Source organism: Hippocampus bargibanti, linkage group LG03, assembly GCF_051943395.1.
Source record: "Hippocampus bargibanti isolate YZ-2025 linkage group LG03, ASM5194339v1, whole genome shotgun sequence".
Lineage (NCBI taxonomy): Eukaryota > Metazoa > Chordata > Actinopteri > Syngnathiformes > Syngnathidae > Hippocampus > Hippocampus bargibanti.
In genome coordinates, this window is record NC_142736.1 from 12,131,709 (window position 1) to 12,154,276 (window position 22,568).

General features: G+C 42.3%; 2 protein-coding genes and 1 long non-coding RNA gene across 3 annotated transcripts; 1 reads left to right on the forward strand and 2 right to left on the reverse strand.

The window, feature by feature from the left end:
- Positions 1-2,832: 2,832 nt before the first annotated feature.
- Positions 2,833-4,496, reverse strand: LOC148900357 (uncharacterized). The gene is made up of 3 exons (XR_016114443.1): positions 4,324-4,496; positions 3,460-3,578; positions 2,833-3,372 (listed from the first exon to the last, which is right to left on the reverse strand). It is a non-coding gene; the product is annotated as an uncharacterized LOC148900357 (long non-coding RNA).
- A 2,543-nt stretch (positions 4,497-7,039) lies between these two features.
- cilp (cartilage intermediate layer protein, nucleotide pyrophosphohydrolase) lies at positions 7,040-13,446 on the forward strand. Its single transcript, XM_088991983.1, has 9 exons — positions 7,040-7,159; positions 7,903-8,077; positions 9,165-9,212; positions 9,309-9,578; positions 9,694-9,870; positions 10,002-10,307; positions 10,385-10,493; positions 10,612-10,760; positions 10,857-13,446. The coding sequence occupies exons 2-9, from the start codon at positions 8,011-8,013 to the stop codon at positions 13,214-13,216; spliced, it is 3,486 nt and encodes a 1,161-aa protein (XP_088848109.1). The 5' UTR covers positions 7,040-7,159; positions 7,903-8,010; the 3' UTR covers positions 13,217-13,446.
- A 2-nt stretch (positions 13,447-13,448) lies between these two features.
- Positions 13,449-21,047, reverse strand: eif3jb (eukaryotic translation initiation factor 3, subunit Jb). Its single transcript, XM_088991984.1, has 8 exons — positions 20,849-21,047; positions 20,617-20,702; positions 19,272-19,323; positions 19,105-19,205; positions 18,941-19,034; positions 18,104-18,271; positions 17,931-18,004; positions 13,449-14,635 (listed from the first exon to the last, which is right to left on the reverse strand). Exons 1-8 carry the CDS (start codon positions 20,859-20,861, stop codon positions 14,507-14,509), a joined length of 717 nt encoding a protein of 238 aa, XP_088848110.1. The 5' UTR covers positions 20,862-21,047; the 3' UTR covers positions 13,449-14,506.
- Between the last annotated feature and the right edge of the window lie 1,521 nt (positions 21,048-22,568).

Genomic DNA, 22,568 nt, shown 5'->3' on the forward strand with positions numbered 1-22,568 from the left:
CTGGTATCTGTTTGCAAAAACTCTGCTGCGTAGGTGACCAAAGGATGATTTATTGATATGTTTGGGCACTTCAATGTCAAGGGAGCAGTTGGAGGACAAAGTGGATCCAAGGTAGGTCAAGTGGTCCACTATGTTTGGTGAAACGCCATTGATGTGAAGGCTAGGTAGTGTAAGGGTTGGGATAGCAGGTTGGAACATGAGCTCAGTTTATCAACATTTATCTTGAGACCAAAAGACTGGTACAAATGAGAAATTGGATTGAGAGCATGCTGCATAGATTCTGAGCTGCGAGATAGTACATCATGTCATCGGCATACTGAAGTTCACAAGTCTGACTTATTTTTGTCTTTGTGTAGGCCAGGAGCCATCTAATGTTGAAGAGGTTTCCATCGAGGCGGTACTCCACACTGATACCATCTTCATGTCCAATTCCTTGGTGAAAGAGCCTGGCGATCCCACAGCCCCCTCCCACAGCCTCTTCAGCCTGCTGCCATCGGGTAGGAGACTGCGATATCTCCCATTACTATGAACTTATCCGTGACCGGAGTTTTCTGCAGGATGGCGTCCAGAGCTCTGTAGACCTCGTCCTCGACATTTTGGTTGGCATCCAGAGTTCGTGCGTAAGCATTGATGAGTGTAACGAAGCGTTTCTTTGACAAGGGAATGCGCCATGTCAGCAGACTTTCATTGATGTTGGTAGGGGGTTCTGGGATGCATTGCACTAGTTGGGAGATCACAGCAAAGCCAACTCCATGGATACGGCGGGTGCCTTCAGGGACCCCTTTCCAGAAGAAGATATACTCTGCACCAACGTCTGTCAGGGAGACTTCTCCATGAAGTTTGGTCTCGCTGAGAGCTGCGATGTCAATGTTATATCTTGCAAGCTCCATGGCCACAAGTGCTGTCCTCTGGTGGGGCCTGTCGGCAGTCCGATAGCCTGCAGATGTTCCCGCAGCAACGCACATTTTTTTGGATTTTCGACCGCAAGGGGGGGACTCTAATGATTGTAATTTACCATCAGCAGTGTGGGGAGCAAACAATTTTTAGACCACATTTTCTCGGTCCTTCCCCATTACAGGGGTGGAAAGTGTGGAACTGCTCAGACACAATTGAAGTTGCCAAGGAGATGCGCTGCTCCATCCCGCAGTGTGTCAACGAACATCACTCCATTGTAGCCTGCGTGCATGGTTTGGCTAGGCACTCCCAGAAACATCCTTGGCCTGTTCCCACCGCCATTCCACATCATCACAGGACTTTGGGGGTCAGGGGGGCATGTAGATTGGAGCAAGAAGCTTGCGCAAAGGTAGAGATTAAGATGAGGGTATGGGTGCACAGTCCTCACTCCCACCACCTTCACTCCTACCAGGTGAGTTTCCAGTGGAATGAGGATACCCATCACGACCTACTTCTGGTAGAAGTGGCTGGGCGCTGTTGGACTCTGCCTATGCCTACCCCCGGGTAGGGGTTTGGGATCACTCTTTATCTGGCCTTTACCCTTCGACCTGTTCGGTTTGGGTGACCCTGCCAGGAGTATGAGACTCCGAACGACATAGCTCTCAGGGTCATGGAGACGCGCAAAGTGCCTCACCACGATAAGGTGGTGTTCGCAGTTGAGGCACGCACAGACAGACACACCCACACACACACAAACAATAACATTCAAATAAAGTAAAACTACTCTCCATTTGATGACAATGCCCTGGACACATGAAAAGGGCTATTTATGGGCTGTTTTGTCTGTCTTTCCGTCCATCCATCCATCCGTCCGTCCGTCCATCTGTTTATTTGTGTGTTTTTATTTATTTATTTGTTTGTTTTTTTTTTATTGTGTTATATTATACTGTCTGTTTGAATTTATTTCAATTATTGGAAGTATGACTTAAGTATTGAGACGACAGCACTTGCGCTTTGACTTATGGTAATAATATGATTCTGTTTGGGTCGTAGTAATGTAACTCTGCCTTTACTATATTGCATATGCGAGACAATGATTTAAAATATTTTTGCAAGACCATGAGCATGGTCTTGCAGAGGTTCTAAAGAATCTGAGATCATATGTGCACAATTTCCCAATGAATTGCTTTTCTTCGTCTTCATATAAGATGCTCTCGTGCGTATGTGAACTAATGGGGTCTTCTGAGTTTTCCAATTCTCAGTATGAGGAGAAAATTGGCGCCCTCATGGAGGGTGTATCATCCATCTTCTCAGGCCCACATGTTTCTAATCTAGTACTTAATAGTGTGTGTCTTCGTGCTTTACTGAGCCAGCAAACACAAAGGATATATATATATATATATATATATATATATATATATATATATATATATATATATATATATATATATATATATATATATTTACCGGACAGTAGGGATATATCTAGGGCCAGAGCTACCAGCAAATTTTAGTTCGCCGACGAAGTCTCTTAAGAAGGATAAGAAGTAAAGATGACAGCTGAAGAAAGCTGTTCATTGATATTATTATGATTATTGACGAAACAAACAAACAAGCAAGCAAGCAACACACGCACACACACACACACACACACATACATACACATTTAAAATGTGGACTCATCACACCATCCTATTCCCAATGTGTCCATCCATCTCAGATGAGCACGGCCCCAGAGAAGCCGACGGCGTTTCTGGGTGTAGTTCTTTTCACTGTACAGTATGGATTTTGCTTTGCAATGTCAAGTTTTAACTTGCATTTGTAGATTTAACGAAGACCTCTGATAATTTACTGGGTTTTTTTTTCCTTAGCATTGACAATTATGCCAGTTCTCAATCAACTTATACCGGAGGTAGCAAAGATCACGAGCAGCCAGCGTTGGTTTTCAGGCATTGCCACTTAATGACTATTGGGCTATTTGCTCAGGCAGTTTTTTCACAATTTTCCAAATAACTTATTCCCCAATGTTCCAAATATGTTTTATACCATTCCTCGCCTGTCCCAGTCATTTGACGCATTTTTCAATTATTTTATAACAGTGTCAGTGGATAATATTTGAGCCATAACATTTTGTCATTGAATGCCAGTTGAACTCTGCCCTCTCGTCTGAGGGTTATCGACTGAAATGATATCACTTCTCCAACCTCACATGTAGGCACTGCCACTCGAACATTGAGATGCATTTCAACAACCCGATCTGCAAGGCTGTGATCTCATACTGCGATGGCTTTCACAAGTCGGACTCAGCAACGATGAGAACACATTATTGTAGCTTGAGAAAATCAAGCTAGCTCCATGAGATCACCGGGGCTTCCTTTCTCATTCAGGGCAATATTGATTTTAAATAAGTGGCAAATATGGGCAGGCAGGACTTTTTAGTGAACCGGAAGAGTTTTTCCTCCATCTGTTGTCGGAATCCTGAAACAGGGAAGAAAAAAATATGTCCGGATTCAATGTGTAATGTTTTGGCATGTAGTATTCCCATTGTGATAATAATGGACTTACCGGATAAGGAAAAAAGTGGTGCTTTATTTGAAGCACAGAATTATTCTGTGCTCGCAGCAATACAGTAGGAACATTCACACCATCCGTATGGTTACGCAGGGTCTGAGCCTTTGAAAATTCTTCGGAGCAGTGAGAACAGAAAGAAGGAGGAGAAAAAGGTTAGATAGAGAGCACTCACAGTTGGTGTTGGTCAATCTAATGACTATTCCAGTAAAAGCATGCTGAGCGACCTCTGCTACTGTCATTAGGGGGCCACTGTGCATGGCAAAAAGGGAGAAAGTGAACACTACATCCTGCAGTTCTGAGAAAGGACCAAAAAATACAGGAAACAGCAGCAAGGGGGAGCCTGGAACACGATGGCAATGAGGGAATGAGGATAATGCCAAAAATAATACTCTACTACAATAATCTTTGATGCGTATCTTGAAGCTATTTTAGACCGGCGCGAGTTACGACCACCCGTACTTACGACTACGACCGCTTTTTTTTTTAATTATATGGCTGCCACCGCTACAGCCAGCAACGCGACAGACAGAGGTCCGTGCAGGATGATTTATTAAAATATAACATAAAGCGCTGGTCCCAAAAAGAGGCACAGGGGAATAATCAAAAATAAAGAATACCAAAAACGATGAGTGGGGGGGTGGGCAATGGGAAACCCGACAATGGCGAGAAGCAACTCGTACGCGGTAGTGCAGAAACGGAAATATCATCATACTGTAGTAATAATAATAATAATAATGCATTTCATTTATAAGCGGCTTTCAAAACTGGGGGGGGGGGGGGGGGGGCTCGGACGAAGATATAAAAAGTCCAGGGTAATACAAAGTACAAATACAAGTTGACAGCGTCCCGTTTTCCTACCCGTTGTCCTAAAGAAGGAAGTGTTGGAAGCGGGGAGGCGTGGGCTCGCCCCCAGCTGTCAATCCGAATGTGACAATCATGGGGACGGAGGGGTGTCCACCGACGCCGAGGCTGAGCGGGTGGGATTGCTGCGACGCAAACGCCCCCGTCGGGCTTACGGTCACCCTCTTTGAGACATGTGACCTCTTCAGGCTTCTCCGTTAGCTGGGAGAGCGATTTTTGGAAAGCTCGCATTGCGTGGGAAGCCGTGCGTATTGGCGTCAGCAGAAAGCGTGTGCGCCAACACAGTAATAAAGATCGATAATACGAAATCTAAAATTATTAAAATGGCACTAAAACGTATAAGATTTATAAATGAACTGTCAACATGTTGGTATATAATAGTATTCAAAAGAAAACGTTGCTTAAACACAACAGATTGACATCGTCACCCGCAGAAAGAATATTCTGTGACTTTAAAGTGGCCTTGAGAGTTTTGAAAGGCGCTTATAAATGAAATGTATTATTATTATACTATCCTGTCATATAGGAGATGCCAGCGTGTCATTTATGATCACGTGATCTGCGCGTCAGCCATTTTGAATGCTTTTCGATTTACGACCGTTTGATTTAGGATTGTTTTGTCGGAACGGAACCCGGTCGTAATTCGGATGTTACCTGTATATATATTGGTAGTCTTGAAATGAGGCTGGCACATTAAAACAACAACAACAAAAAAACATTCACACGTGTATTTTGTGTATAGTAGAACAAATATTGGCAAACCCACTGGGAAAATGATGTATAAGTGACAAGACTTTATAAAAAGGGGAGGGGGAAGCCACGATAAAGTTGGACTTTCAAGCAAATGTCGAAATTCCTTCTGAAATATAACTGCAACTGTAAATGAAATCGGCCACTGTCTTTTGAGAACTGTCAAACATTCATTCACAAATTCAGAAACATTAAAAAAAAACGATATATTGGACAGTATTTACAGTGTATGGCTGTTCTTTAAATATGTTACTGGGCCTAGTAAGATGCAATTATTGTTTTTTTTTTTTATATTCTGTCTTTATTTTCAAAATAGTTGTGATTGTTTAATATTTGTAGGATAACATAACATTGCTCTACAAAATAAAACCATTAAATGGTAGGGCATTTTTTGCTTTTTCTTAGTAGCAGAAGAAGTAAAGATGGTGCCCGAAAAGGCAGCATTTTTCAGCATTTTTGGCCATGACATTCATCAAGTAGGAGACTCTGCTAAGCGGTTGCGCCTTTTGGGCAGCAGAAATATGACTGCACACTGTTTTTGATTTGGGAGGAATGGAGGTGCCATTTGACCGTCATCGCTTGACAAGCTCTGGGGCGATTGTGCTTTTTTTGCGTCTGTCTGTGAATCCATGACTTGAGGAGCCCGCGATGAGAAGAAAGGAGGGTCAGCACACAGCGCCGATGTGTATGTGGACTATTGCAGCTTGGAATTGAAGCAAATTCAGATGGGATTAGAGATGTGAGACTTTTTTTGACAATGGATGCTTCGTGTTTGCTTTCAACATTTAGCTTGTAGCAGACGTGCACATTTCACCATGACGTCCCTGATCCACTGGTGAAAAGGACGCTTTGATCCTCGCCTCCTTCATCAAGAACTGCGTCATACAACGAGGGTGCAGAAAGCACTTAAGATTGAATGACTGTTTGCGTCTTTTGTGTCATGCCACATTATTTGTTATTTAGTTTTTGTTTTTTTTACTTAAGGATGGGGCCGCGAGAGTGGCTGCCTTCACACCAGGTCATGTATTTTGTTTCTCTACTTCTGCCTTTCCTTTCCTCTTACTTTCATCACTTTGCTGCTGTAAAATGTAAATTTCTCCACTGCGAGACCAATAAAGGCTAATCCATCCAATCCGATCCAGACCACCTCAAATATACTTGGCTGTCCAACTACCATCAACATGACGCAAGTTAAAATACAGTCATAGATGCAGTTCCAAGGCGGGTTTAATTGTTGAATGATAGTTACTGGGGTCAAATCTCATTGTAGAAAGATGTTTTCTTCACTCACCATGGAATATTTGGAGAAGAACTTCAAGTGCAAAAATACATTTAAAGTTAATGAATTGGAAATGCGAAGGTTCACCTTGTGCAAATTGTGCATGCACATATATTTCATTGCCGCAAGTATTCTGTTGGCAGAGGAAACAGCAGCGCCAATTTCTTGTCCTTAAAAAAACAATAATTTCATCCTTTCACATTAAGATATGCAGCACTATATATACAGAATTTGCTTTAGCCTAAACGTTGGATAGTTTTACTCAAACTCAAATTTTCCAGATGGTGCCCTTTGCCTTCCACTGCAGCTTGTCTAACTTCAGAGCAAAATTACGCCTACGTGAACTTCCTGCTAAACTTGAAAAAAATAGATCTTTGGAATCACTGTGATTGATGATCAATTTTAACTATAAATGTAGAGAGCGGGGTTAATTACACAGGTGAAAAGCATTTGCATATATTCATTTTTCATCTCTTTACTGTTTATTCATAATAGTTCAAGCCATTTGAGCAATAATGTTTACTTACATCCCTCGTCTTCCCCTTCGTCTCACATAGACAACCACATTCGTACCGGACGAGGATGATGATGATTTCTCAAGATATTATGTAGACGTAACGAAGCTATACTGTGACGTACTGCAGAGATCCTGAAGGAGTGGTGCTAACGGCAGAACAGTATAAAAGAGACACTGGAGGAGGGTGCTGAAACACACTAAAGAGGAGAAAAGACTTGACATAGGAGGGGAAGAGGAACATGCGAGACGTGGATAATCATAGGCAAGCATAGCCACTGCATAAACAGGTAAGATATGTGCTACAGTATTGCTCGTTCTACCTTATCCTGAGAGCATTATATAATAATCCACAGCTATTCGTTTGATATTAAACTGTTTCTGACATTAATGAGGTGAAACCAACCAAAGGTTGAAAGTTTCTAGTTGCTTTCATTGTAATCATATGGCAAATTTGCCCGTGTAAAACTTGTGATTTTTTTTCAAATCAATTCATGCTGCTCGTGGATGGGAGATCTAGAATTAATTCATTGTAATTTTTGGTAATATGCATCAAAATATTGAATTGAGTGTAAATGTGGCCAGTTGGGCATATAATGTATATTTCCAATGCGTTAACATGAAAACAAATTTTTGTATGTTAATTGCTTTGTAAGTGGATGCAGAAATGTTTGGGAGTCCCCTTGACAAATGGTGATGGCTAACACAGATGTGAAATCCGAGTGGGAGCTTTGACAATGTTTTTTTTTCCCTTCTTCTTTGCTCCAGCCCCTCCCTCAAATACAGCCTAGTCAATGTTTAAAGGCATGTTTGTTCCTGTTTAAATACATTTGTTGCCAGTTTTGTTGAAAATGGGACTGATAGTATAGCTGTTCACTTGTCTGACTTCCACCCAGGCTGTGTGGGTTCACCTCGAAATCAGTGACAGTGAGAATTGTGCGTGGAAAAGTTTGTCTGTCATAGAATATGATTTTCCCCTTTTTTCCCATAGTTAAACAGTTGTGTTTTTAACCCCCCCCCCTCCCCCCAACAGTGGTGACGTTGTGCCGCTGTGTTCTATCCTCTGCCGAGGTCCTGGTGTACAACATACATGACCAGAGGTTGAAAGTTTGAGGGTCAAATACGAAGGCACGGCATCACAATGTCATTGAGGCTTCTCATCCTTTTCATGGTCGGAATCAGCCAAGCGCCATTTTTCTCAGCAAAGGGTGAGTCTTTCACAAAGCTCACTTGATATTTGTGAAAACTGACATTCTTCATCTCTGAATAAAATCTTTCTACAAAATACTGCTAATAAATTCCCCTTCTGGAGAATTTCAACGTATAAAAAACACTGAACTTATTTTAAATAAATAAGAAGCCCACAGACTGAGCAGACCTCCATGAGGACAAAACAAAGTCATTATATTCACTCACAGGGCAGGCAGCACTTCATCAGTAATATGCCAAATTACACTTGGTAGTCAATATGTGTATACAGTACATCTTGCCAACACAAATATTTTTCTCCATTTCAACTACTCTGCCAAACTTTTGAGGATATTTTGGTTATCGGAAGCTCGAGTTGATAACACTTTTTGCTCATCTGTGCAAACATTGTGGCAAAGCTTACCTATTACCTTCGACATGATAGCACTCTGATGTAATTTGGTAGCGAGCCTCTCTTTATTGCTTTGCCTGGCTGAGTTTTCTGGTCATAGACAGAGAAACTCTGTTTGTGGGTAGTATGTTGTAAAATCTGGGATGGCTTGCTTGGAGATACACAGTTAGGCAAGCAATTAAAGGTCTACTTTATTTTCTACTGGGTGGAGGACAGACCCCTCACAGAACTAACCTTTTACATTAAAACTTAACTGTGTCATTTGACATGTAGATATCAAAGAAAAAAGTACATTTGCAAAATGTATCCAAAACTCTCTCACACACACACACACACACACACACACACACACACACACACACACACACACACACACACACACACACACACACACACACACACACACACACACGCACACGCACACGCACACACACACGCGCGCATGCGCACCCACACACACATACACACGCACAAACAAATACATACACACACACACACATACACGCATTTATTTGTTTGTCTCATCTTGTGCTTGATATATATATATATATATATATATATATATATATATATATATATATATATATATATATATATACAATAATGTGTATTTTTTGTAGAGGTTTTCCACTGTTTGTGATTATCAGCACACACAATCACAAAATAAAGCAAACAAAATCTATGCTCTGTTGCAGAACAATGGGGAAGCAAAGCTTCAAGCACTTCTATGGCCCGCTCTCATGGTAAAGTTTGATATTTCAACACCTTCGGTGTGTTGAAGTGGAACTCTATCATTCACCTCAATGTGAATTCCCTTTTTGCTTCTGAACCACCAATAGAAAACTACGAATGGAGCACATGGTTCAACGTGGACCATCCGGGAGGCCGTGGAGACTACGAGCAACTGGACGCCATCCGTTTTTACTATCGAGCTCGTGTGTGTGAGAGTCCCCGAGCGCTGGAGGCCAGAACCACTGATTGGATCCCTGCCCGTGAAACCGGAGAGAAGGTGCATGCAGACCCAACTGTGGGCTTCTGGTGCCTCAATGAAGAACAAGGCCCGGAGCGTAACTGCTCCAACTATGCGGTTCGATTCCTTTGTCCCACAGGTTTGTTCTCAAAATTTTCACCAGTACGGATCTTGATGTGATGATTTTTCCAGTAGGCAATTGGTGTCATTGTTACTTTGTGGTGTACTACGGCTGCAGTTCTGTTTCTTCTCAGGTAACAGCCTCAACTTTCAAGATACTTGGAGTCTGTGGACAGACTGGGGTCCATGCTCTGCCCTCTGTGGTCAAGCGGGAGTCCAAATTCGCTCCAGAAGCTGCAGGCCTCCTACACTGCTTTGCAATGGACCAAAGGTAGAAAGGAAAGAATGTCACGGAACCGAGTGTCTGACAGGTAACCTGACATTGGTTGCTTCAAACAACGTTCTCCCTGAACCATCATCACTGCAACATGACAAATTTTGCATTGAAATTATGGTATATCATCATTGACTGAATACGGTGGCTATTTTACCCAATTTTTAGATTGCACCCTACACTGTGTGATGGGAAGGGTGAATGCAGAGTGCAATGCCTGCATGTGTGAAGAGCACATCTTGCTGGGATCCGTCCGTGGTTCTGGTGCTCTCATTGCTGAAGGGGCTGCAATACTGGGCTCAAACAAACTCCTAACCCTCACAGACCACAATGGCCATTTCCGGATCCCCGGCCTCTGCCCTGATGGCAACACCACATTGAAAATCAGACTGCAAGGCCACGCCACTCAAAGTGTTTTGCTTCCTAAAAGCGCTGAGCGTACCACAGTCCTCAGCGTGCAGCTCAAAAGAACCGGTACAGTAAAAATTATTGTAAGTAAGAACAGAAGTGGATGAAAATTGATGTGTATTTGGATTTTTGTCGCTGGTCAGAGAAGCTTCGAGTGTTGAGCAACCCTGAGAGCAAGGCCAGGAGAGAGGGACAAACTGTTGCCTTCTGCTGTAATGTGGCTGGTACACCACAACCTGACAAGTACCAATGGTAAGACTTCATAGCATATGTCCAATATACTGTAACTATGTTTTCATGACATTTGAATATTGTAAATCTTCACGTTCTTTCAATTTTTTTCTAACCTCTCTGTGTTTCCTAAACAAAGGTTCCACAACAATAGCCTCTTAGAAAGGAAATACGATAGCATCTTGGTTCTGAAAAATCTGCATCTTGAACATGCTGGAGAGTACTACTGCAGAGCAAGTGGTCAATCTGGGGCCATTAAGACCAAACAGGCCACGCTCAACATCATTGGTATGTTACAGCTTACTGGGAAAACAAGAATAGCTAGCTACACAGAAACAAAGGCTAAAAATTGAGTAATTAAATTATATTTCCTTGTTCCCTCAGGCAAAAATAGCCATTCATGCAATCCAGAGCCTGATCCTCACCTCATACGTCTTCCACATGACTGCTACCAAAACAGTACAAACTCTTACTACTACAACATTGGCAAATGTCCTTCCAGCACATGTGTTGGACAGTTGGACAACGGTATCAGATGCAAAGACAAAGTGGCATACTGCTGCGGAGTGGCAAAAATGGAGGAAAGGCACTTGACATGCCAAGGCTACCAACTGCCCACAATGGTCGTTTCCGAATGTGGTTGTCAGAAATGTGTGGACACTAAGGCTATTGTGCATGGAAGAGCTATAGCTGCAGACACCGCTGAGCCAATGAGATTTGGCCACATCTTTATGAATGGCATCAGAATCAGTCGTACGGGCTACAAAGGCACCTTCACCATCCATGTTCCACCTGAGACGGAGAGATTAGTCCTGACTTTTGTGGACAACATGAATACGTTCATCAACACAACAAAGGTGCTTCCATTCAATGCCAAAGGGGGTGCTGTGTACCATGAAATTAAACTCACACGAAAGAAAGCTCCCATGACCATTCGGTCCTCAGAAACAAACACACTTGAATTTGGGGACGTAGAGGGTCGAGAAGTGATGGCTCACATTCAGATTCCTCCCAATTCTTTCTATAAAGAAAACGGTGAAGTGTTTGTGGGTGACGTCAATGCCAGTGTCACATTTCTTGACCCCAGAGATGTTTCCACAGCCATCGCGGCTCAAAGCGATCTCAGCTTTGTAGGAAATGAAGGAGATACTTTGCCACTGAGAACCTATGGGATGTTTTCAGTTGATTTCAGAGTCACAGAAACCAATGAACCCTTGAATGCAGGTGAGGTGAAGGTGTTCCTGGATTCTGCTCAGGTTACGATGCCCGAACATCTTGGAAACATGAAGCTTTGGTCACTCAATCCTGAAACAGGCCTGTGGGAGGAGGAGGGAAGTCTCAAGCTGGAAAAGAAATCAAGAAGAAAAAGGGAGGAGAGAACTTTTCTGATTGGCAACCTGGAGATCAGAGAGCGGCGGCTTTTTAATCTGGACGTCCCAGAGAACCGGAGGTGTTATGTGAAAGTGAGGGCCTTCCGCAGCGAACGCTTCATGCCGAGTGAACAAGTTGAGGGAGTCGTAGTGAGTCTCATAAATATGGAGCCCACAGCGGGCTACTCCTCTAACCCTCGCGCTTGGGGACGTTTCGACAGTGTCATCACTGGCTCGAACGGCGCTTGTCTACCAGCTTTCTGCGATGAGCAAAAGGCAGATGCTTACACCGCGTACGTCATGGCCAACCTCGGAGGCGAGGAACTGGAGGCTGTGGCTTCTACTCCCAAACTCAATCCAAATGTCATCGGAGTACCGCAGCCTTACCTGGGCAGGCTGAACTACAGGCGCACGGATCACGACAACACCAGACTTAAGAAGACAGCGTTTAGCATCAACTTGGCAAAACCGAGTCCAAACACAGCCGAAGAGGCTAACGGACCAGTGTACGCGTTTGAAAAATTGAAAGAATGTGAGGAGGCACCATTCAGTGCTGCACATTTCCGCTTCTCACGAGTAGAAGGAGATCGTTATGATTACAACACAGTGCCATTCAATGAGGACGACCCAATGAGCTGGACAGAGGACTACCTCAGTTGGTGGCCTAAACCGATGGAATACCGTGCCTGCTACATCAAAGTCAAGATCAACAGCCCACATGAGATTAACGTGCGATCTCACAATATGGGGGGCACTCATCCAAAGACAGTCGGCCAGCTGTACGGTCTCAGAGATATCCGAAGCATCCGCGACATGGACCAAACGGCGGTATCGGCAGTGTGTCTCGAATTCAAGTGCAGCGGGATGTTGTATGATCAGGGACGCGTTGACCGTACGTTGGTGAAGGTGATTCCACAGGGTAGTTGCAAAAGAGATCATGTCAATCCACTCCTCCAGGAGTACCTGGTGAACCACCTACCGCTAGCTGTCAACAATGACACCAATGAGTTCACCATGCTAGCACCTCTTGACCCACTCGGTCATAACTACGGCATTTATACAGTCACGGATCAGGATCCACGCACTGCTAAAGAAATTGCTCTCGGACGCTGCTTTGATGGCACCTCTGACGGCACTTCTCGTGTCATGAAGAGCAGCGAGGGTGTCGCATTGATGTTCACATGTGGTGGTCGCGAGGTTACTCGTCAAAATTTCTTTCAGACCTTGCAAAATTCGCAAGGTCAGATAGCCACAAGCGGTGGCAGAATTGAAGGCAGACAAAACCGGCGTCGACAAAGAGCTAACACTTCCCGAAATGGTCAAAGACGCAGCACCAGAGATCCAAAAGGAAGAGGTGCAAAGGTCAGAAGCTAAGTGCATCAAGATTCAGCAATGAGCGCGTGCGACATTAATGTTGACTTGGGCGCAATATTCAATTGGAATGTTTTACATATTAACAAAATCTGTAACTACCAAAGCTAAAGTACATGTCTTTATGCCGTTAATTTGTTTCCACGAAGTGATTCTTATGCCGTTCCTGTATTTTCTTGAAACTTGTAAATATAATATTTATTACTATTAAAACATTTTAGTGATTACAGCAATACACCTTTGTTTTGACCAATGATTTATTAAATTAGATGCTTAGAAAACACTTCAGCAGTCTAAATGTCAACACAGTAGCCAAATTCCCCATGTAACATTGAAAGTGGTCAAGATCTAGAAAAAGGAGAAATAAATTGCTCTCAATTGATTTCACCCATATGATGAGAGTAGGCAGAGCCCCATAAATTCCATGATCCTAATCATACTTGATGCAAGCCGGCAGAAGTAATGATAAGGAGACCATTTTAATAAATTGTATCAATCTCATCTATCCAATGTTTTCAAGCACTCGTATGGTATGGCAAATTTCATTTGCGGTGCACCGACAAATACCACTTAATACGCTTGCCCCCAATTTTTGGAGGCGATCCAGAGACATAGCATTAGAATGGCAGTCAAATTTTCAAGTCAATTCATTATTCTTTACCCGTTTTAACCTTACAGCTAACAGTGTGCTTTCTGTAAACGTACATTCGCCACTTTGATGTCAGTTTCAGGGGACCAGAACAAAACCTCTGCAGTTGAAAACATGAATTGCGGGTTGAATTATTTGTATTTGGCAACCGGTTATAGATACTATATACTCATCTGTAAAAGAACCATCCTCAAGTGAGATCTAAAATATATACATGACATTCTGGTTTAAGAATTTGCATAGAACCTTCTGTTTCTATGTCACGACATGTATAACTCGAATACTGGGTCTGCTTTTGGGACAGAAGCAACATTGCATTGAAAATGAGCTCTGACAACAGACGACAGCAGTTCCAAAGTATAATCCCTTGGAGCAGGGTTACCCAACAGATAAAAACTGAATTATTCGGATGTTTGCATGTGAGTCCAGGCTGTATGAAGAGAGTTAAAAAGGCAATTGCGTATCTCTGAACATAAATGAAAAGGTGAGACTGGAAGCTTCCAGCACAGTCCCTGAAGTCACTGAAGCAAGATGAAGGGTGCAACAAATAGTTCTGAACTTCCAGGATGGCACTGGACAGCATAAGGTAGAGCTGCAAAACTCAGGGTCGGAAGGGCACCAGGACGATTGCCATGGAGCCTGGGTCACATGAAGTCCTCGTAGTCTTGGGCATAGCCACCGTCAAAGCCGCCATAGTCCAATTCATCTCGCATTTGTGCTTTCAAACCGCCACCGGGTACGACACCTTTCTTCTTTTTTTTCCCTTTGTTTTGCTAGAGAGAGAACAAGTTAAAGTCAAATAGTCTGCTATTTGAAACGCTTGTGTATCAGTGGTTCACATCACGGGTCCTTTCTCATGATGTAACCTATAAATTTGTAATGAAGAAAATACTTCTCACTTTAATTCTGAGAAGAAAAAAAATTCCACACAAAAAAAAAAACATTTGGAACTTTCATGCAAGATGATATCAAACAAAACCTTAGTTTTTGCTCATGTAAATTTAATTGTTCCACATGCATATACCAAAGTAAGATTACTAAATAAATTTTATGATTGTGACAATAGACAGTAGAAGCAATTGTTTTCGATAGCGAGAAAAGTATTTTATTCAATAGGTTGTAGAATGTAGGAACAATCAGTGGGGCCACAGGGGGGGGTCCCGCGCCTCCCCCAACCTGAGAGTAGGGACCTATCATAGCTGTGTCCGGCGCCACCAGGTCTGGACATTAGGGATATATAAATGGGGCCGATACGACCAGTCAGACTTTAGTTCGCTGACGAAGCCTCTTGGATAGGAGGCGAAACGTCCGAAACCTTCACTTTTGTACAGATGACGGCTGAAGAAACCTTCTCATCGATGGACCACTCCTGTACGACTGAGAGCTTACACAGACGTATTCAATAGGTTGTGCTTATTTTTTATGTTGGCCATTTTGTCACAGAATTAAAATGCATAAAATACAAAAACTTTGGTTCATCAAAGGCCAAGTTCACATGGCAGGACAGGATGTTCAATTCAGATTTTTTTTTGTAAAATCAGTTTTTGTCATTCATGTATACTCAATAACAAACACAAATGTGACTTTAAAGGCAGGACTCCATACCAAGGGTCTCCAAACACAAGGCCGTGGACCGGAACACGGGTCATTTGGTACCAAGTTGCACAGAAAGAATAAAGTACGTACTTCCATTTCATATACAGTAAAGTCTCGTTATATCGATATTCTAGGGAGTCCGAAAAATATCGATATAACCGGGACTATCGATATATCCGACCCTGCGCGCATGTAATTTTCTCCGTGCGTGCATAGAAATAGTATCGTAATAAGCGGGACTATCGATATAACCGATATCGATATAACGAGACTTTACTGTATGTTGGAATCTTAAAGGACAACCGACGGCTCCCTGACAAGTTGTATCCATAATTTCTAAAATCGCTTCAAATGACTTCTACTGGGCGTATTTTACAAGATTCCACCGCATATAGCTATATTTTACGTTTTAAGACTCACACTGAATATTCAGGAAGTCTTGTTTTTGAGTTGGTGACGAGTCCTGACGTCATGCTACGGAAGGAAGGCCCCTGACCAAGAAAGGACACACTGTAGCAGTCCTTTCATCACGTCAATGCATTTTGCGGTACTTTGTTTGGTCTGAAAACTTTGTGTTGATCCATGTTGATGGCGAAATTAGAAGTTTCAGCACACTTTAAGTCATTTTTATTGGTGTTTTGCATTTGACTAAAAATATCATCCTGCATGTTTTGGGTATTTTAGATGCTATAAAACGTTTTTCTGATGTCAGTATGGAAAAAGAGTATAAGAGTTATATCGATATTCTCGTGAGTCGGAAAAAATATCGATATAACCGGACTATCGATATATCCGATCCTGCGGCATGTAAATTTTCTTGCGTTCATAGAAATAGTATCGTAATAAGCAGTACTATCGATATAACCGATATCGATACAACGAGACTTTACTGTATTTGGAAAGTTTCTTTGGTAAGGGGAAAAGCTTCAGTCAGGAGACAGAAGAGCGTACGACTGCCAAGCAAAAGGTTACATTTAATAGACTTTATCAGGATTTTCTACTTAAAATATGGATTTATGTCAACTGGAGATTCCCACGCACCAAGACCACTCTGCATTACATGCGGCGATGGTGAGTGGTATTTTTCATGCACTTTGTATTTGTGGTTTACCTTACTCTAAACGTTACCATAGCGACCAGAGCGTTGCGGACAGACCGGACGTAACTTGTGTCAAGATTCATGTTCATTTTTGCTAAGAAAATACCACCATTTTCATATAGGTTGTATCACATTGTTGTAACCATCCGTCACACCTGAAAGGTAGGTTCTTGAAAATATCGTCTGACATTAAACTGGTCCTTGGTGGGGACAAAAAGGGTTTGAGGACCGTTGCTCTCGACTAACATTTAGGTGGGAGCACTGTGGCTCCTAACTTGAAATCAATTTTGACGTTACTCATTTTCACAATATGATTGATAAAAGGGCCGGAATGCGATTCATGATGAACTTAGCAACAAAAATAGTGATTATCATAAACAAAGTAGATTGGTTTCAAGAAAAAGAAAAGTATAGGTGGACTGTCTCAAACATAGGGGCAAAAACCCTACATTTAGGGATATTCTACAGACTTGTAATGAGAACAGAACAAATCAGTGATGTGACATGGGTGCGCAAAAAGCATGTGGTCATTTGATGCACCCCCCAGAAAAACATGTTTCTAGACGGAAATATAGTCCCATATGTTGGATGAGCCTCATTTTATCTCATACTGACAGAGTAGCAAGGTGGGAGGACGTAGAAAAAGATCTAAGGTCTACGTAATTACACCTTATGCAACTCAACTGTCATGGAGAAACTGTAGCCATCGCCACGAAACACCTATTATATGCGTCTGGTTACTTAAATGAGCAAACAAATTAAATGCAAATAAAATGAACACTGTTAATTCAAGGAACTTTCCAGAATCAGTTGTCTCCAGAGTGCTTTCTTCCGCCCGTATTTGCCATATTTGGCTATTGCTGACATGTAGGTCAGGTGCGTTTGGATGAGCGTTCATAATGTACACGTATGAAAAGTGAGAGTAATTTATGGCTTTTGAAGAGGGTCATTCGGTTATTTACTGTCATTGTAATAAAACTATTACATAGAGGAACCTAAACCTTAAACATGAACCCTTCTATTAACAATGGCTGAGATTCCATTGTAATACACCCATGTCTAAGAAACAACTTTATTCCATTATTCTAAAGACACCTGTGATTCTTCTTCAGGTGTGCATGTGTGTGTGTGTGTGTGTGTGGGGGGGGGGGGGGGGGGGGGGGTAGCAAGTCACTCAAATTGGTAAAGACCGCCCCCTAGCAGTCAAGATCTGTTAAACATGTAGAATGATGCATGATTTTACTGTTTTGTGTGCTGTCTTTGTTGTAAAGTGTCCTTGAGTGTTCAGAAAGGCGCTTGTAAATTAAATGTATTATTATTATTATTATTATTATTATTATTATTATTATTATTATTATTAGAAGCAGACTTACCTTTTCTTGTTTCTGTTTTTCACTAAGTAGAACTGAGAGGGAATTACTGACTTTCTTCAAATCATCCACTTCCACTGTAAGGTAACAATTTGTTAAAGGTCAGACATGTCTAAGAACCTGATGAGCAACCGGATTAGCAACATAATGTAATTGCACCCGTAACAATGGCTTACATGAAATACAGAGTTCCCGAAACAATGAGTCCAAGAAACTTGAATAGTGCACCGATTTCTCAAACTGGCATATCTTTTCTTTTAGCAACTTTTCAAACTCAGTGAATTCTTCTTTGGAAGACGGACACATTGCATCAATTCCAGCTACTGAAGACCCGCCACCAACTCCTGGACACACAAAACACAACAAAACAATGGGTTATGCAATCATGGATAGTGAAGGCAGATGTGGTTGATATTCAGGTTAAATGCTTATCTTGTGGCAGGTAATGACAGAGGAAAAGGAAAAGTTGCATCAGAGGTATCTCTAAACAGGAGATTGAATTAAACAGAACGTTGGTCTGTGTTGGACAAACACGGTGGAGAATTTGGATTTGGGGAACTTATCTTATAAAAGGGCAAAAAAAAATATCCTAATACAAATCAAGAGATAGGACAAACGTGTATCGATGAGAAGGTTTCTTCAGCCGTCATCTGTACAAAAGTGAAGGTTTCGGACGTTTCGCCTCCTATCCAAGAGGCTTCGTCAGCGAACTAAAGTCTGACTGGTCGTATCGGCCCCATTTATATATCCCTAGGGATATATAAATGGGGCCGATCAGACTTTAGTTCGCTGACGAAGCCTCTTGGATAGGAGGCGAAACGTCCGAAACCTTCACTTTTGTACAGATGACGGCTGAAGAAACCTTCTCATCGATGGACCACTCCTGTAGATAGGACAAAGGTGTATCAAATAAAAAAAAATACAATTCCACAGACATTCTTAATAATTTGGGTTTACCCCCATTTTGACTAACTCGCGCTGGTGGAGGCCCGACAAAAATACTCTCGGCATACCGAAGGCATCCTTTGCCAACTCCAAGTCAGCATCTTCCTGAAGCTTCTGCACTTTTAACTTCTCTGCCAGTTGTTCTTCAGGGGTCAGATCTTCCTAGAATAGCAGATGAGCATAAGGAACGCGGGAAAATAACAAAAGCAAAGGGGAGAGCAAATGAACCCACTTCCAATTCTTTTTCATTCAACTGCTGTTGTTTTTTCTTCAAACGGTTTTCTCGCTCTTTAATCTTCTCACTCAACTTTTTCTTTTCGGGGAGTTTTGCCTCTGTAAAGGAATCACGATAATTGACCAAACAGCAACTGTCAGAAGTGCCAAATAATTATTAATTACCTGTCTTGTTCAGTTCTTTTTTCTCCTCATCTTCCTCATCGTCCCAGTTGTCCTGCAAGGTGAATTCGGTGGGAAAGTGAGAGTGACAAAGCAACAAACTAGGAAACCAGGCAGATTAAAAATAACTGTCAGTAGTTTGATTCAGTATCAGCCAGTAGTAAAATTGTTGACAGCATGACAATTCTCTCTTGATTGGAAAACAAAGTTTTCTCGGAACATAGAAACGTAAACCTATTTTCAAAAAGACCACATGCGCATATCTGAAATGTTAAAAACAGTCATGCCTACTAAATCCAATATTGTAAATTGAACTTAGGATGTATTGCTTTTATTACAAAAAAACTTGAAGAGCTTGAAAAAATAATGACAACTCAACCAGAATATTGTGACGACATTGATTGGTAAATATGTTCATTTCTTGAACACTATTAGAACCTGTTAAATCAAGGTCGTTATTAAGTCTAACAAAGATACAAAGATTGACAATGAACATTGGTCACAACATGTTTACTCTACTCAGGGGAATAATTCCAGTGTTATGAATTCGAACTTAGTTCATCAGTTTCTTTCTGCAAAAGCCAACAATTGAGTAACCCGCCCCCAACCAGCAATTTCCCTGACACCATAGCAGCATTCAGGTAAAAACACCTGCAGTCACAGCAACTCAAGCACCACTACCTCAAAATAAACGGAAATTTCTGGAGCTAACGCAAGATGTTGGATGAGTCATCAGACAGGACTAGTTGGTCTGACTGACTGCTATCCGCGTTCCCAAACTAGCAGTGCATAAAGGAGCTAACTTCATACAGTCTGCCATGACAACTGATTGAGAGCATTAAAGTGCCCATCACAAGACGACACGCGCCTTTCCGCGCTGATCACGTTTAAGTTACTTCCTCCGAATTCCAGAGGCAAACTGAAGCTGAGTTAGCCAGTATGTTAGCAGGTCTGCTAGCCAACCGGGCGGTCCGGGGAGAGATTAGCTTTAACCATGTTAATTCTGTTGGACCAAGATTTGGGGATAACTACTGCACACTGTAAATCGATATATTTTGATTTTCAAAACACCCAAGGGTGACAATATTTACGGTTACAACGTCCACAAAGAGCCACAAGCACAGAGGCACGCCGCTAACTGCAAACTGCAACACAGATCGCACATGCGGTAGCATTCAGCTAACTTTAGCTAAACTACGTGGGTAGCGCTTGACTGTCACACTCCACCCATGGTGAAGAAGCACACCAAGGCCGGAGAAAGAACGTCTCTAGCACGCGGACAAAGCGTTTGGTCGTCAATGCGTTAAAAGCCACGTCTTGGGGCGCCCACTGTCTCATGTTCACCCACTTTAACGTCGTCATCTTCGTCTTCGCCTTCCCATTTGTCCTGCGGCGCCTTTTGAGTCGGCTCCTCCGGCTCGAAGTTGTCAGCGTCTGTAAAAACGACAACAGAAAATGTGTCAGCGCCGGTCACATACGAGTCGGCAGTTAAGCAACAAATGAGCGATGGCCTCGTGTATCAAAGTGTCTGACGAGTGAAAAATGGAGCGGTGGCTCTCCACTCCGACTTGGTTTCTTACCCCAGTCCGCCATGTTGGCCGTGATGCTAAATGTTTGACAGACAGACAGGCTGCTCACTGCTGCAGCCCGCTGGTTACGTTCACTAGGCTTCCACCTTGAACACGTCACAGACTGAACCTCACTTGGTAATGTCGCCACTTCCAGAGAGAGCCAAAATGACAATATTCGTTTGTGTAATTGTTTCGCCCGTTTACTCGCCGGCCCCCAAGACAATGAGAAAAGAGTTTGACAATATCACCCAAAAACAGAAGAGACCGACTAGATTACGTAAGAATGACATCATATATCGGTCGCGCTTTACACTTTTGATAAACGCCTGAAAATGTACTCTTTGATATGATTGGATTAGCCTTCTAACAGTGGAGACATTTACATTTCACAGCAGCAAAGTGATGAAAGTAAGAGGAAAGGAAAGGCGGAAGCAGAAAAACAAAATACAAGACCTGCTGTAACGGCAGCCACTCTCGAGGCGCCATCACAGTCAAAACAATAAAATCTAAATAAATAATGTGACACAACTCAAAAGATACAGCCATTCAATATAAGGCATTTTCTGCAACCTCTTTGTTGTATGAAGCAGTCTAGATGAAAGAGGAGATGATCAAAGTGTCCTTTTCATGATTGGATCAGGGACTTCAAGGTGAAATGTGCACGCCTGCAACAACCTAAATGTTGATCTGTTTAAATAGAAGCTGTGTGTACCTTTTTATATGTTTTTAACCTTGCTTCACATTGAAAGTCTTTATTGCCCGTATAATTTACAACACCCAAGATTGATACTTATGGCTCAACGTAGAAATGGTTTATAATGGGGACTTTAATTCATCTTTCAAGAAAAAAGGTGTCTTAGACACAAGTGAAATCATACTTTGTATTTTAAATATGCAAATTTTGTACTTGAGAAGCCCATAACTTTGCTTCTCTTATAGCGATAATGACAAATTTGGTGTCGTGTGCATATTGTGGGTCACTGACGCTAGTAAAATAGGTTTCAGGAAACAGTATTCAACCCTCCCATAGCAATCTGAGTAAAATATGTAATTGTTTGGGGTGGCAGGGTGACTGGTTAGTGCGCTCTGGCCTCTGGTGCAGAGAGCGGGGGTGCACAGTTGATTCAAGGATAATATCTAGCACACCCCACAATTCATGTGTGTCACATCCTCGTCGACGCCAGGAGCGTGCCCCTCCCCTCCTGTCTCTTCCTCCGCTGCTCCTTGGAGCGGGCCCCTCCCTCCCTGGCTCTCCTGACTCACGCACCTGTTCCCCATTTCCTTAATTGTGCCTTTTGGCTATAAAAGCTACCCTTACCGGTCAGTTGTCGTCGGTGTATTCCTGTAAGTCCCCCGTCACCCTTCCGCATGCAGGTCTGTTTTGCCGTTGCCCGCCTACCTTGCTTGATTTTCTGTTTTGTTGGATACATGTGTCTCAGTAAAGACTCTTTATTGGAATCACTGTCTCCACCGTGTATTTTGGATTCGACCTTAACTACCTTACGTCGTCCCTCGAGTTCTGCCGCCATTCCTCGAACGGATGTGACACTGTGAGGGTTATTGTATAAGAAAATAGATGGATTGTATTCCCAATGACGTTTAAAATTCTTAGAAGAACATTGCAATTAAACATCAGTTACACATTTTTTTAATGAGGGAAGGTACAAGACGAAGGTCTGAAAATGGTTGGCATTGAATGAGTTTATTCATGATATTGATTTATGATTGA

What these genes read in the sequence shown, in the direction of transcription:
- cilp (XM_088991983.1), top strand. Translation starts at nt 8,011, where the DNA reads ATGTCATTGAGGCTTCTCATCCTTTTCATGGTCGGAATCAGCCAAGCG. An exon ending in TTCTATGGCCCGCTCTCATG is followed by an intron (nt 9,213 to 9,308) that starts GTAAAGTTTGAT and finishes AACCACCAATAG; the next exon opens with AAAACTACGAATGGAGCACA. An exon ending in CAACCTGACAAGTACCAATG is followed by an intron (nt 10,494 to 10,611) that starts GTAAGACTTCAT and finishes TCCTAAACAAAG; the next exon opens with GTTCCACAACAATAGCCTCT.
- eif3jb (XM_088991984.1), bottom strand. An exon ending in ACGAAGATGACGACGTTAAA is followed by an intron (nt 19,324 to 20,616) that starts GTGGGTGAACAT and finishes TTCACCTTGCAG; the next exon opens with GACAACTGGGACGATGAGGA. An exon ending in AAAAACAGAAACAAGAAAAG is followed by an intron (nt 14,636 to 17,930) that starts GTAAGTCTGCTT and finishes TTCTCTCTCTAG; the next exon opens with CAAAACAAAGGGAAAAAAAA.